The sequence below is a fragment of the Mangifera indica genome, chromosome 1 (genome assembly GCF_011075055.1).
Source record: "Mangifera indica cultivar Alphonso chromosome 1, CATAS_Mindica_2.1, whole genome shotgun sequence".
NCBI lineage: Eukaryota > Viridiplantae > Streptophyta > Magnoliopsida > Sapindales > Anacardiaceae > Mangifera > Mangifera indica.
The window spans coordinates 24143692-24158838 of NC_058137.1; the positions used below are offsets into that span (position 1 = coordinate 24143692).

General features: G+C 32.1%; 3 protein-coding genes and 1 pseudogene across 9 annotated transcripts; 3 read left to right on the forward strand and 1 right to left on the reverse strand.

Moving 5' to 3' along the window:
- Positions 1-694: 694 nt before the first annotated feature.
- LOC123224756 (cysteine-rich and transmembrane domain-containing protein B-like) lies at positions 695-14022 on the forward strand. Of its 6 annotated transcripts, none has more exons than XM_044648469.1 (3): positions 695-853; positions 12277-12460; positions 13743-14022. In XM_044648469.1, exons 1-3 carry the CDS (start codon positions 823-825, stop codon positions 13864-13866), a joined length of 339 nt encoding a protein of 112 aa, XP_044504404.1. In that variant the 5' UTR covers positions 695-822; the 3' UTR covers positions 13867-14022. The 6 variants fall into 6 exon arrangements, with proteins under 6 accessions (XP_044504404.1, XP_044504421.1, XP_044504412.1 ...); XM_044648486.1 differs by having other exon boundaries at positions 696-853; positions 12295-12460; XM_044648477.1 differs by lacking the exon at positions 695-853 and adding an exon at positions 11664-11887 and having other exon boundaries at positions 12295-12460.
- Positions 1920-6678, forward strand: LOC123224711 (uroporphyrinogen decarboxylase 1, chloroplastic-like). Of its 2 annotated transcripts, none has more exons than XM_044648418.1 (6): positions 1920-2389; positions 3529-3655; positions 3744-4179; positions 4260-4544; positions 4950-5185; positions 6250-6678. In XM_044648418.1, exons 1-4 carry the CDS (start codon positions 2135-2137, stop codon positions 4357-4359), a joined length of 918 nt encoding a protein of 305 aa, XP_044504353.1. In that variant the 5' UTR covers positions 1920-2134; the 3' UTR covers positions 4360-4544; positions 4950-5185; positions 6250-6678. The 2 variants fall into 2 exon arrangements, with proteins under 2 accessions (XP_044504353.1, XP_044504345.1); XM_044648410.1 differs by having other exon boundaries at positions 1921-2389; positions 3744-4126.
- Positions 6788-7756, reverse strand: LOC123224737 (annotated as a pseudogene).
- LOC123224727 (pre-mRNA-splicing factor ISY1 homolog) lies at positions 8045-9407 on the forward strand. The gene has a single exon (XM_044648429.1). It carries the CDS (start codon positions 8381-8383, stop codon positions 9278-9280), a length of 900 nt encoding a protein of 299 aa, XP_044504364.1. The 5' UTR covers positions 8045-8380; the 3' UTR covers positions 9281-9407.
- Positions 14023-15147: the final 1125 nt, after the last annotated feature.

Genomic DNA, 15147 nt, shown 5'->3' on the forward strand with positions numbered 1-15147 from the left:
TTATTTTGTAATGGGAAACTCAATCCAAAATTGTCAAATAAGTAAACTTTAAAATACTGTAATTAGATTTATAATCACTGTATTGATTCGATTCTAAGTTAATCAATCTCAATTTTTAACATAAGAGAGATTTATACTAATCGAATTCTTAGCTTTCATAGATGAGTTTTGGACTTATTATTTTTAGTTCCACAGTTTTTAATAATATTTTTATGATTGTATTTGCAAATGGTTAGTTTTAACAATTTAACAATTTGAATTAAAGAAAATTGCATAGCTTAAGAGATAATAACTGTTGACTTAAAGAACTTTTAAAACTAATAAGATAAATTTGACACAGAAAAATTTTCCCTGACAGTAATTTAAGGTGCCATATGGACACTTTTAGCCTCAACAAATCAGTTGAATGATACAATTATCAATGTTACACATGGATATATATAGTCATGGTGACACATTTGGAGCCAAAATCTTAATGCATGCATATTTCATATTTCACCCAAATGTCATAAGCACACAATCACATCAGAAATCAACGGTGGGAAAAAAATTAAACATTAAATTTGTCGTAAATTATACGTCCATGATAAGACTTTTACCAATTGGTTTGACAGACTGGTGCAGAAATACTTGTCAATATTCAATGTTTTGCAGGCCAGGCCGATCAATTTGTCTCTTTACACTCGGAAATGTCGTCTATTCAAGTATAAGTGTCGCTTCATAAATAAACACAAACACCCATCACAGTTTGCTCATATATTATTATTTCCTCACACTTCACCAATAGGCAGGCAACACTAATATTTCTTCCTTTCCTCAGTCATGGCGCAATATGACCACCAACAAGCTCCCGGTAAGTCAACCATTTAACGCTATTGATTTTTTTTTTTTTTTAGTTTTAAGATGACTTAATTAGATTTAATATCTCAAATTTTAAGTTAAAAAATAAGAGAAAAAACTCTGTTTAATATCCTTATTAAATAGGCGATTAAAAAGTATGAATATTTAATATAAGATTTATACGGTTTTAGACTTTTCAATCTCGATCACTAGTTTTTAAGGTGTGATTTTCTTAAAATTCATATTATACGTATGAATTAGCTTTGATATTTAAGATTTTTTTTTTGTACAAAATGCTTCAAATAGTAATAAAATCTTTGGATCTCAATAAGAATGACACACCCTTGAATTCATCTATTTTTTAACTGTGGATTGATAGAAGAGTGAAAATAAAAAAAGAGTTAAATTTATGATTAAAAGACACAATTAGAATTAGAACTGGTGATTAGACAGGTAAAAAATTGTAGATTAAACAAATTATAATAGGAAAAAATAATTAATTAAGCTAAAATAAAATAAATTGTCTCTATCAAGTCTCAAATGAGTGATTTGAGTGACAAAAAAAAATTTATATATAAGAGAATATGAGTTTAAGTTTTTTTATTTATAATATTTTAAAATCAAACTCTTAATTTATCTAATTTGATAGTTATATGATTCGGTCACTAGACTTGAAAGTTTTACCTGCTCGATGTGATTGACTTTAACTCTGGTGAGGTTTATCGTTACAAAACAAAAAAACCTCTATTAAGATAAATTATGGAGAACCAATAACATCATTATTTAAAACATCAACAAAACTATATACACACTCTTTTAAGTGTACAACTGTGTATACATATAATATAATTAGTTGATTTTGAATTAATAATAAAATAACACATAATTACATAATGAGAAATTTTTTGTAAACCTAATATTTAATCATATAATAATATTTTATCTTTATACCTAATTATATATTTAAAAGTATATATACATTATATTAATCTTAAAATGTAAGATTATGAGATAATTGTTATAATTTATCCTTTGTTTTTTAACACAAAAATTGTATTTGGATTCTCTATGTAACCGGGCTCTTGGTAATGGTGATTATTTTGGAATGGGCTAATGGCAGATTGGGCCTAATAATGGCGGTCCACCCTTGACAGAAAATTGCTACGCTACGGCATCTCTCCTGTTATAAGTTACAAAGATTGGGCTCTTTCTAGCTTGTAAGATATTTGAAAGAGTCTCTTCTAATCTTCAAAAATTTCCCACTTTCATTACTTACCAGTTATCGGAAGCAACTATGCCAATCTCTGCCACTCTATCCATTTCCAGCGGCGTTACCGGAACGTTACTTTCCGTTGAGTTCCAGCAACTGGGTCGTGTTGAAATCAAGCTCTCTCAAAAACCCAGAAAGCATTGTATTTATGGACACCGTTTTCCAAGTTACAAGTGCTTTTGGCAAGTGCCCAGAAGCAGAAAGTTGAAGAATTTCAAGCCTAGAGAGTTGCCTTTGCATTTTGCTTACGGGAAAGACGCTGAAGATAGATCTCTTTCGGTATAGTACTGCTAATTTTTGTTTGTTCTGCTTCAATTGGCTTAAATTGCTGAGGAAACTGAAGTTTGTTTAAGAAAATTGATTGTTTTGTTTTTTAATTCATATACTGATAATTATGGAGGATGAAGGATTTTTTTATCATAGTATAAATAAATTCTTGAGTGGTGAAAGACTTGTGATAATGGAAGAAATGGATTATAAGATTTTTTTTCTGTGTCTGTTCTTATGAGCTTTGATGTAGGAAGGCACAGTTTAACTGAATCAAATAGTTGTTTTTGGATTGTATTTTCCTCATTTCAGTTGAAAGTTTATGAAAATTATAAGACTTATATATTTGATATACTTGTCCTTGCTTCTTTTGGTTTTCTAAAACTTATGAGAACTTAAAATTTGAAAATTTTCTTTTGCTGTGTAAGAGTGACTGAAGTATTGGGGAAGAAGAAGGAATAAATATCTATTTCCATTTTGTTTTGGGATGCTTTGGATATTATTGTGAGTTGCATTGTTCTTAGAACTTTATGTGAATGGTTGTTAGTTACGATTACTAAACGATTGGTTGACGTGTAAAGTATTTGTAGTCCACTGCAAGATGATGTTTTAAATAGTAACCTTTTCATCTTGGAAAAGCCAAAGCAGTATTTAACAATAGTGAAACCTTTGCTTTAACCCAATTATATATATTCTTAGTTATGCAATAATATTACATATGCATGAGCAAAGTCAATAGAATATCACATTTCCAAGTACTGCAATATATAGGATTTGAAAATTGAGTATTCTAGGTGTTGGATATTAGGTTGTGGTTTTGAGTTGCAATTAATGCATGTATAGTTTCCAAGAAAATGGATGAAACCATACAAAACTACTGGTCTGTACTGTGGCTAGATGAGGAGGCTTTGTGGTACCATTAAAACAATAGGCTCTATGAGATGATTTTGATCATGGATTGAAGCTGCGGTGCCATTAAAACAATGGTTTTAAAAGCTGTGAATTAGGAAATAGATAACTAGATTTGGTGTATTAGTTCTGAAGTTACATATGTTATATAATTTTGTGACTTAATCGGAAATTCTGTATACAAATAATTTTTTGTACTTATTAAAAATGTTGTAACATAACTTGCTTGATATATATTGCAGAATCTGAGTGAGGATACTGATGAAATGTTTGATGAGTTGTTTAAAAAATATGGAAAAGTTGTATTTAGGGGAAATGACCAAAAGCTTCCAAGTGCTGAAGTTGATGATGACGTAGAAAGCTTATCATGTAAGTCACCCATAATTTACTGGATTTTCAAAACTAAACCAGCTGTTGTTAGTTGCTGGCATTATATCTCTTATCATGTTTTATATAGATCCGCTGTTGGTTAAGGCTGCAAAAGGACATCTTGTAAGTCGACCTCCAGCATGGATGATGCGCCAAGCAGGAAGGTATATGGCTGTTTACAGAAAGCTTGCAGAAAAACACCCATCCTTCAGAGAGAGGTCAGAGATGACTGATCTCATTGTGCAAATTTCTTTGCAGCCATGGGAAGCTTTCCGTCCAGATGGGGTTATCGTATTCTCTGACATTCTTACTCCTCTACCTGCATTCGGTGTCCCATTTGATATAGATGAAATGAAGGGACCTGTTATTCAATCACCAATTTGTTTGGAGGAGGACTTAAAGGCATTACATCCCCTTGACTTGGAGAAACTTCAATTTGTGGGGGAATCCTTGAAGATTTTGCGTAAGGAGGTGACTTCTCTTTTTCTTTTTTCTTTTTTCACCTTCACACAGACTGAAATGAGGTGAATATATTACATCTATTTGTGATATGGTAATAGATGATTGCCTATCATTCTTTCTCTAAAATTTTCTGTTTGCGTAGGTCGGTGATTATGCTGCAGTTTTGGGCTTTGTCGGAGCACCTTGGACAATTGCTACATATATCATTGAAGGGAGCACAACTCGCACATATACCACCATAAAGAGTATGTGCCATACAGCACCACATATATTAAGGGCTCTTCTCTCTCATTTAACAAAAGCAATATCTGAATACATTATCTTTCAAGTGGAGTCTGGGGCTCACTGCATACAGATATTTGATTCATGAGGTGGACAACTACCTCCACATATGTGGGAACTCTGGTCTGAGCCTTATATTAAAGAGGTAAGTTGGAGCTGCTTTATTCAATCTCAAGAAAGTTGTCTTCTTCTCAGCATTGCGATGCCACAGCGACATTGTCATTCTAAAAGCAACAATTATGCATAAAGGAGTTGGAGTGACATTGCTTTTTCTAATCTCATTTTACATTGTTTGTTATTTTACTTGAATTGGTTGCACCATCTCACTCTCTTGTGCAAGTGTTCTGGTTGATCTTATGTTATGGATGATATTGTTATAGACTTCAGTGAGGACAAAGATATAAATTTGATCAAAGGATGACATCTTGTGCCTAAAAGATCATCAGATTTTCTATTACTAGTTGTTTTTTCTTGCCTTGTTTTTGTCCTGGTTATACTTAAAAAAATTGTATGATAACTAAGAATAAGTTTGGGGTTTCTGAATGTGCAGATTGTCAGTTTAGTGAGAACTAAATGCCCTGACACACCACTTGTGCTGTACATTAATGGAAATGGTGGCCTCCTTGAGCAGATGAAAGGAACTGGTGTTGATGTGATTGGGCTTGACTGGACAGTTGACATGGCAGACGGGAGGAAACGATTGGGTAGTGACATCAGTGTTCAGGGAAATGTTGACCCTGCTTTCTTATTCACTCCTTTACCTGCATTGACAGATGAAATTCGAAGGTAATTAAGCTTTATTATTTCGTGTTCCTACTGGGCTTTATATATTTATTGATTGGGTTTGTCACATCTAGGATGTAAGGAATTTCCACACTATGTTGGTATGTTAGCAAGTAATCACCATGAACTAGAATATTTTTAGCTAGGTTTTTAATTTGTATTTTAGAGTGTATCTCTCTAGAGATTGGTTAGCGTTAGCATGGACTAACATTCAAAACTCATGAAAGGAAAAACTTTTCCTCCCTCTAAATTTCTCTCCTACTTCTCTCTGGTTTCTCTACTTTCTTTATTCCTCCTGTTCACCTTTTGCTGGAATCTTCCACATTATTTCTTGTTGTTGATTGAACATGACATTTGTAGCATTGTTAAGGCTGTCTCATTTCTTTTTCTTGGCTTTTCGTCTCTACACTGCTGTTTCTTCATGATTTTGGGCTTCTTTTCAGTGACAAGGTATCATTTTCCATGTCGGTTGGCAACTTGTCCTTAGGCTATTAGCCAAATGGTTTTCATGTTTTGTGGTGTTTACTAGTTAGGAGTGACTTATTGTTCCTTACTCTTAAGACTTTTGAAGCAATTTCATAACATAAATAGTGAATTATTATATAATTTAATACAATGTAGCTGTTGTTAATTGTTAGGCCCCTAAGTAATTTAGTAAATAGTAGGGTTTTGGGAGGATTAAAATAAGCTTTTGAGAATCTAAATTTAGAGTAGCTCTTTATTATGGTAGGTGGAACACACTGTTAATCTCTTGGGTGAGTGCCAGAGACATTGGGTCTCTCAATTGTAATAATTCCTTATATATGTAACAATTATATTTATTCAATACATTCAATTTATTCGACACACATTTCAATTAATTCTATTACAACCGCAAAACGCTCACCCTTACAATTCAGGGTTGCAACATTAATTCACAGACAAAAGGAAGAATAATATTGGAGTATCATTTGCATAGATGCATAGCTTGGCTTGTTAATCTTGCTGTTTCTTTCTGCTCAGGATAGTGTTTGATATGTGATTCACTACTTTCATTGGTGCTCACATTGGTAAATTATATTTTTCAGGGTTGTCAAGTGTGCAGGACCAAAGGGGCACATCCTTAATCTAGGGCATGGAGTTCTGGTTGGGACACCTGAAGAAGCTGTTGCACATTTCTTTGAGGTTGTGAAAAGCTTGAAGTATAATTCTTCATCTCAAAGTCTGGAGGAATCTAAATTGGTAGTCTAAGGATATACCTATCTTCAAGTATAAGCCAGCAGTTTTGTTTACATGATGGCTGTTCATTATGAAGTTACACCCTGTTCCTTCCTGATGACCCTTGATACTGTTTAACTTGCCCTTTCCTGAGAGGTAGTTTAAAGCCAGAAGTGTGTAAACGCTTTTGCTGAGCTAACTAGTTTTTTCTCTTGTATCATTTATTCTCAATAAATTCATAAGTAAATTAATATATCAATTCTTCTTATCACTGATCTTGCAGTGTATGAAGGTTTTTTAATGTTTATCAACAAATTATTTGAGTAATTTTCCGGTTGAACTGTTTCTCTACATGGGCTAGTAATCAAGCCTTTTTAGCCTCCTTGATTTGCGATTGGTTCATTAGTCTGGCTAATTGAAATGTAGCATTCCTGATGCATATATGAAGTTAAATCCACTCTACATGTTGAATTATACTGATTTTTCTGGAGAGTATTCATCTGGAAGATAGATGGAATGTACCTTATTCATATATGCTTTAAGTTGCACTATTATATCTTCTAAATTCCCTTTGCGTGCTAACCTTTCCTCACGTGCAGCGAATGCCAATGAAGAGTCCCAGTTTTCCAAATAAAGATAAACTTTGCCGTTGAATTCTTTCACTGAAAAGAACTCTGGGTACTTTGGAATCAATGTCTTCTTAAAGTCTTGAGGCTAACCCAATTCTGAGTCTATACATTCAATCTTTTCTAAAGGTATCCTACAGTCAACAGACATCATTAGCAACTTCCTTAGATTCTTAACCAAAATGGGTTCCATTAACGCTCTTGCTTCAGGCTCTTCATTGGAAATCCTTTTAGCCTTTTCAGTAAGAGTAACAAAAGGAGGGCTTCTATCACTGCCACCACCAACATGGAATATTGTAGGGTACTTCTCAATGTTAGACATGAAGTTCCATTTCTGAACAAACCCAACTTGCTTTTTAAGGTCCCGGAGAAAGAGAGATTGGTGCTTTTGAGATTGGATGATGGACTTGAGTTGCAATATTAATGATGGCTTCTTTTGTAAGTCAATTGCTCTGTCTAGTTCATCTCTGTGGTATATTTTCTTCTTGGGTCTCCATCCACCACCTGATTTTTGCTTCTTTGGAACCCACATAGAACCTGATTTTTGAATAAGGATTGGAGATGACAATGCATAAGAGTCCAGAGTTTGGTGGAAGAAGGACAAACCGGATCTTCTGTACATGATGTGGGAACTATAAAGAATGTTCACTAAGAAAAATAGTCGAACAGTTACTCTGCAAAAGTTGTAGCATTACACAGACTTGATCGTTTTCTCTTCCAAATATTCTATTCTAACCAGTGACATCTGCTCAATAGCTTAAACACTACAATAAAGAACAGGAAAAAAAAAAAACAGTTAATGGATTCATGTTTATAAAACATCAAAACTTGTAAACCAGTAAAGAAACAGTAAGTTTCAATGATATAAAAATACTAAAAAGTAGAGAAGAAAGTGCGAACAAAAAATTGTAAGTGTTCCACAGTTCTACCAGAAAGAGAGTGTTTTTCAGAAATCATCTTTTCCCATTTTTGGCAGAGAAGTTCATGCGATTACATATAATCATATTTGATCTGTTTACCATTCATATGCAATTAGTAAAATAAATCAACTTGAACCCAAAGGCTCTCCTAATGAACGTATTTGTCAGGATGACATAAGTGAATTTTGTTGTAAGGTCCTGTTTGTAATTTTTTATTAGTTAAGGGATCTTTTTGATAGTGAATTCATTTGTTGCTTTGTAATTCTTGAGGGGGTTTTCGTGATTCAAAGTTCATGTAGCAATGTACCGGCCTACATTTGGAAACTTTGATTTCGTGGTGAATAGACACAACGGCGGCAAAATCCAGTGGAAAGTAACTTGTTAGCAAAACCCTAATTCTCCTTGAAATCCCTCTTCTCTGTTGAAGTTTGGGTTCAGAATTGTGAAACCGAACCATGGCTCGAAACGAAGAGAAAGCTCAGTCCATGCTCAATCGATTCATCGCGTTAAAGGCTGAAGAAAAGAAAAAACCTAAAGAACGACGTCCATATCTAGCCTCGGACTGTCGTGATCTCGCCGAGGCCGACAAATGGCGCCAGCAAATCATGCGCGAAATCGGCCGCAAAGTCGCCGAGATTCAAAACGAAGGCCTTGGGGAGCACCGCCTCCGCGACCTCAACGACGAGATTAATAAACTAATTCGCGAGAAATCGCACTGGGAGCGACGAATAGTTGAACTTGGCGGGCCTAATTACACTAAACATTCTGCGAAAATGACGGATTTAGACGGAAATATTGTTGATGTTCCAAACCCTGGCGGGCGTGGCCCTGGCTATCGGTACTTTGGGGCGGCGAAGAAGTTGCCAGGTGTAAGGGAGTTGTTTGAGAAACCGCCTGAGTTGAGGAAGAGAAGAACCCGGTATGATATTTATAAGAGGATTGATGCGAGCTATTATGGGTATAGAGATGACGAGGATGGGGTTTTGGAGAGAGTGGAGGGGCCTGCGGAGGTGAAAATGAGGGTGGAGGCAGAGGAGGAGTGGCGAAGGATGGAGGAGATAAGGAGAGAAGCTAAGAAGGCCGTCAAAAGTGGGGAAGTGGCAAGTGTTGGGGTTCTGAAGGATCTATTGTTTGAGGAGGAAGAAGATGTGGTGGAGGAGGAGAGGAGGGAGATGGAGAGGGAGAAAATTGAGAAGGAGAGGGAGTTTGTGGTACATGTGCCATTGCCGGATGAGAAGGAGATTGAAAAGATGGTGGTTGAGAGGAAGAAGATGGAATTGTTGAAGAAGTATGCTACTGAAGACTTGGTGGAAGAGCAGAATGAGGCAAAAGCTCTGCTTAACATTCATCGCTAGATTAAGAGGCTGACAATGTTAGTAAGATTTGCTGTTGTGAAACAATAGTTGCTTTATTCAGTTGAATCCTTATGCTTTTGTTTAGTTGATTGGAAATTTGTTGATATAAATATTATTTTTCTTATTATATTTCCTCTACTAGAATAGAGACGAGTGTTCTAATTTCTGCGCTTACTGATATTTGTACATGGAGGCTCTTTCTACTGAATGTGGACTTGGAGAAATTCTAATTGATATTGAAAATACAGAATTCAACTTTTCTCCAGAAAGTTAACTTATAACAACAAATATTGATGGAGTAAAATTCAAAATCTCGGGGGATTGAGATTGAGGAAGATTTTGGAGTTACTCCATTGATGTTGACTAGTGCTTCTTGCAGTGAGGATATAATTATTACATGAAGGAAGCACTTGAAAAATTATAAAATTTAGAGTTAAAATTCTCTTCATCATTCCCTGAAAGAGAACTTAAATATGATATAGCCTTTAGTTTTGTGAATTTATTTTAGAGTCTTGTACTTGGAGTGGACTGAATGAGAAAGAGCAATCTTTCTTGCTAGTGAGAATTTTAACTAAGCAACCATCTTTGCCGCTGTCCATAGCATATTATATAGCCATTACAATACAAGATTGAGTATTTGGATTGAATATGTGGTGTTGGAATATGATTGATCTATGATACGAGTCTGCAAGATATGTTATGATAGAAAATGTTGAGATGCATAATTTGATCCACTTGTGAATTTGGGAAAATTCTGATTAACGGGGGAGGTATTTTTTTGAAATGATTCAGTAGCAAGGGACTGAAAATCTTTTTAAATTTTGAGGACGAACTTTCTTAGGGGCATAGGATTGTAGTGCTCCAAAATGATTTATATCTGAATTTTGATAGAGAAGAAATATTGTGTAGAGCAATTTTTAACTTAGCCATATAATTTTACAATGGCAGTGAGTGGATCAATATATGTGAAGCTGGATTTCCTTGTCTTAAACAAGAATGTCTTTAAGGATTAGGTTAATAACCTTTCAGCCATATACAAAAGAAGGAAATTTAAATAGAGAAGGTGAGAGCACCCGTGTGGTTATGTGATGGAAAAGGAAAAAGGAGGAGAAAGCCTCCCTGCCTCCAGCAGGAAGAGAGGAGTGAGAAGCAGTGGGGTGATCAAGAAGAGGAAAGAGTGTGGTGAAAGCACCCATGTGGTTATGTGCTGACTGAACAATATGAAACTGAAAATTGTTCCAGTTTTTAGATGAAGTATTAAAGTTTAACCTGTTACATGGATTCTCTAACAGCATTCAGTGTTAAGAAATGTAGCTTGAGATGTTGGTTATGCAGTTTTCTTAGATGTGGCTTAACTTTAGGACTAATTAGAATTACCTTAAATTTTTAACCCTCAATGAGTTTTCAGTGTGAAGGTTTCTGTCAGCTACTTTTTCCTGTTACAAATAGGAATATATTTTCAGTGTTATTACGAGATTGAACAACATTCAATCATGTGATGATATTTATAAATATGTATTTTATTTATATACTTAAAGAGGATACGTATAAGATTGTGTCTTTTAAAAGTATGAGTCATTTCATTTGTTCCAAAAAAAAGTAGTCAAGTTCCACGGACACTATTAAATCAGACAAATTTTCACAGAGCAACAACCAACAAAAGCCAGTCTCTATATATTTTCATATAAAATATATAAAAATGACAACATATTAAGTCAAGTTAATTTAAAGGAATTTATAATAATTATTATTTTTTTATAATGGGAAATTCAATCCATCTTTGTCAAACAAGTGAACTCTAAAATACTGTAATTAGATCTATAATTATTATATTGATTCGATTCTAAATCAATCAATCTAAGTTTTTAACATAAGAGAAATTTACACTAATCGAATTTTTAACTTTCATAGATGAGTTTTGGACTTATTATTTTTAGTTCCACATTTTTTAATAATATTTGAATTAAAGAATATTGCAACGTTAAGAGATAATAACTGTTGACTTAAAGAGCTTTTAAAACAAATAACATAAAATGGACAAAGAAAGATTTCTGAATAGGAAATTGAATCTCCTAAAAAACGTTATCTTTTCCATCGTAATTTTCCCTGACAGTAATTTAAGGTGCCATATGGACACTTTTAGCGTCAACAACTCAATTGAATGATACAATTATCAATGTTACACGTGGATATATATAGTCATGGTGACACATTTGGAGCCAAAATCTTAGTGCATGCATATTTCAAATTTCACCCAAATATCATAATCACACAATCACATCAGATATCAATGGTGGGAAAAAAATTAAACAATAAATTTGTCGTAAATTACACGTCCATGATAAGACTTTTACCAATTGGTTTGACAGACTGGTACACAAATACTTGGCAATATTCAATGTTTTGCAGGCCAGGCCGATCAATTTGTCTCGTACACTCGGAAGTGTCGTCCATTCAAATATAAGCCTCCCTTCGTGAATAAACACAAACACCCATCACAGTTTGCTCATATATTATTATTTCTTCACACTTCACCAATAGGCAGGCAACACTAATATTTCTTCCTTTTCTCAGTCATGGCGCAACAGGACCACCAACAAGCTCCCGGTAAGTCATCCATTTAGAGCTATTGATTTTTTTTTCTTAGTTTCAAGATGACTTAATTAGATTTAATATCTCAAATTTTAAGTTTAAAAATAAGAGAAAAAACTCTGTTTAATATCCTTATTACATAGGTAATTAAAAAGCATGAATATTTAGTATAAAATTTATACGGTTTTCGACTCTTCAATCTTGATCGTTAGTTTTTAAAGTGCGATTTTTTTAAAATTCATATTATATGTATGAATTAACTTTGATATTTAAGATTTTTTTTGTCTTTTAATAATAAATTATTCAAGTTCAGATATTTAGTTAGCGATCTATAATTTTCGATTAAATCAATATGATTTAAATTAAATTTTTAATGATGGTATGATTTATATATTGAGTTTCAGTGGTATATCCTCCACCAGGCCAAGTTTATCCACCAGCACCACCGTCACCACCGCAATCAGTTGAAGGCCCATATGTGAGTGCACCACCACCTATTGGCTATCCCACAAAGGATGACGGTGGCTACCCTCAACACCAACCAATTGAAAATAGAAGCAGGGGTGATGATGACTTCTTGAAAGGATGGTAAGTGTACTCATCCTTTTTCCATCCTAATTAGATTAGGCTGAAATAATTTTAAACAAATTAAACTGATAACGCTGCTTTATTCTTAACAAATCCCATGTTTAGATGGATTTTTAATGAATAAACCCCCTCCAATTTTCTTTTTCTATGTCATAGATGATCAAAGCTTGATAGAGATATTCTAACTAATACATTAAGATAGTGATAATTGAAATAATCTTCTTCCACACATTTTGCAAAGACTTTGGCTAATTGTAATACAAGTCTTTGCACTATCATAATGTCATCCAACGTGTATTGACAAAAATCATAGTTTTAAAAACCGAATCAGATTGATCAGTTGAATCGTCAACCATTAATTAAACTGATTAGATCATATATAAAACTAAGTTTGACTCAATTAATATAAAAAATTGATTTTTTTTCAAAAATTTATTATGAAAATTTAAACTAAAACTTTATTTATTATATTTGTATATATATACACCATCAAATTAAGTTTATTTCAATGTTAAATAAGTTAAACTATATATTTAATCATAAATTATATAAATTATTTTAATATTATTTTTTAACAGTTAACTAATTTAATCACTAATCAATTGCTCTGATCATTGATTGGATTAGATCGTCTCTTTCACTAAATCAATAATCGATCTAGTTATAAAAACATTGACAAAAATTATGTTATGAAATCGTATTTTGTCCTAGTTTGGTTAAAAAATGTGATAAATTCAAAAATATTTTTAGGTCAGTTTAAATTTAAAAATAAAAAATCCTTCTCAATTAGGATTGCCTTTATTCACCATAAGAAAAATTATGAAATTATATATAATATCTTTTAACAGATGGGCTTTATATATAAACTTTGAATTTCATCTTAATTACATTGAAGCCTGGTTAATAGGAAGCGAATTGTTCGCATTTCCATTTAATTTGTTTTTTAAACAAGTCATTTCAAATTTTAAAACATAAAACATATTAAATACATATTTTTGTTCTTTTTTACGTTTTGTATTTTTTTATAAATTTTTGAAAGTACAAAAATATCCCTTACATTTGAATTATTAACTAAAAAATGTATAAAAAAATATTAAAATTATGTTCGGAATTGTCATATTTTTAAAAACATATTATTAATAATAAATCGTATTAAACTCGTATATACACGTTTCATATTTTTTTTGTATTTGAATTTTATGTCCTTTTTAAAATATATTTTTTACTATTTATCATATTATACCTATATAATTTTTATACCATTTCCATATTTCCTAATTAGGTTTGAAACTAAAGATTCTTGCAAGACATATAACTATCGTTCAATTGGCTTACAGTTTAGCTGCCCTGTGTTGCTGTTGTGTACTGGACGTGTGCTGCTGCTGAGACAAAGCAAACCAGGTTAATTGTCCTGAAGAATCATTGAATTGGTCTTGTAATAATTCTACATTTTCACTATCATGGACAATCCCTTTTTCAGATTGCCTTTTGTAGTTAAGAACAATTTTATGTGTTATTATCGTATTAATTAATAATAATAATATTATTATTATTAAGTTAAATTAATAAATTTTTGTATATAACATATAAAACAAGGTAATTTAAAAATAAAATTTATTCATCACCTTGACATTTTATTTTGCACATTTCCTGGCAACCATTAGATTGAGTTGAAGGTCAATTATTTTCTCTTACACACAAACAAGAACACAAAACAAGAACAAAACACAAGTGCAATAATTTAATAAACACAAATTTTTACATGGTTTGGTTGCACTTAACACAACACAACTTACATCTATAAGACTAAGTTCAATCATTCAAATCGACAATCAAATAAATTTATTGTCGATTACAGATTAAAATTAATTATTTTAATTTAATATTAGATGATGAAAATTACCTAAATACATTTTTGTAGTTAAAAAAGACTTAAAAAGTTATATGAAAATTAAGAATTTATTGTTTTTAACTTTAAGGGTGAAAACTTGCCACATTGATATAATTTAAACGAAAAGGTAATTGTATTTCGTAAATAAAAATATCTAAATATACCCAACTCATTTACAATATAACGCTTTCGCTCATGTTTCAGACTTCACAATATTACACTTTATCAATGATATATTCTTGGTCACATTTGTATATGAAACCAATGTTATATTGGTGTATTAGATTTTGTAAATATAAGTTCTTAGATAAACTGATTTTTTTTCCAAGCTACATGTTTCTTTCTATCTAATAATTTTCTATTATTTGAAGAAAATTTTAGTAATAATATATTATTGCTTCCGATAGGAAAACATTATAGATACTTAAAATTTTTTTTTTATTTTCAATGAATACAAATTTTAACATTACAATACAAAATGCTTCAAATGGTACATAAAATCTTTGGATCTCAATAAGAACGACAAACCCTTGAATTCATATATTTTTTAACTGTGGATTGATAGAAGAGTGTAAAAAAAAAAAAAAGAGTTAGATTTATGACTAAAAAACATAATTAGAATTAGAACTGATGATTAGACAGGGAAAAATTGTAGATTAAACAAACTATAATAGGAAAAAATAATTAATTAAGCTAAAATAGAATAAATTGTCTCTATCAAATCCCAGATAAGTGATTTGAGTGACAAAAAAAAAAATATCTATAAAAGGACATGAGTTTAAGTTTTTTTTTTTAC

Excerpts from the sequence above, each read along its gene's own strand:
- LOC123224756 (XM_044648469.1), top strand. The coding sequence starts at position 823 with ATGGCGCAATATGACCACCAACAAGCTCCCG. Across the intron at positions 854-12,276 it reads TGACCACCAACAAGCTCCCG|TGGTATATCCTCCACCAGGC; the intron begins GTAAGTCAACCA and ends ATTGAGTTTCAG. Across the intron at positions 12,461-13,742 it reads GATGACTTCTTGAAAGGATG|GTTTGAAACTAAAGATTCTT; the intron begins GTAAGTGTACTC and ends TTTCCTAATTAG.
- LOC123224711 (XM_044648410.1), top strand. The coding sequence starts at position 2,135 with ATGCCAATCTCTGCCACTCTATCCATTTCCAGCGGCGTTACCGGAACG. Across the intron at positions 2,390-3,528 it reads CTGAAGATAGATCTCTTTCG|AATCTGAGTGAGGATACTGA; the intron begins GTATAGTACTGC and ends TATATATTGCAG. Across the intron at positions 4,127-4,259 it reads TGAAGATTTTGCGTAAGGAG|GTCGGTGATTATGCTGCAGT; the intron begins GTGACTTCTCTT and ends CTGTTTGCGTAG.
- LOC123224727 (XM_044648429.1), top strand. The coding sequence starts at position 8,381 with ATGGCTCGAAACGAAGAGAAAGCTCAGTCCATGCTCAATCGATTCATC.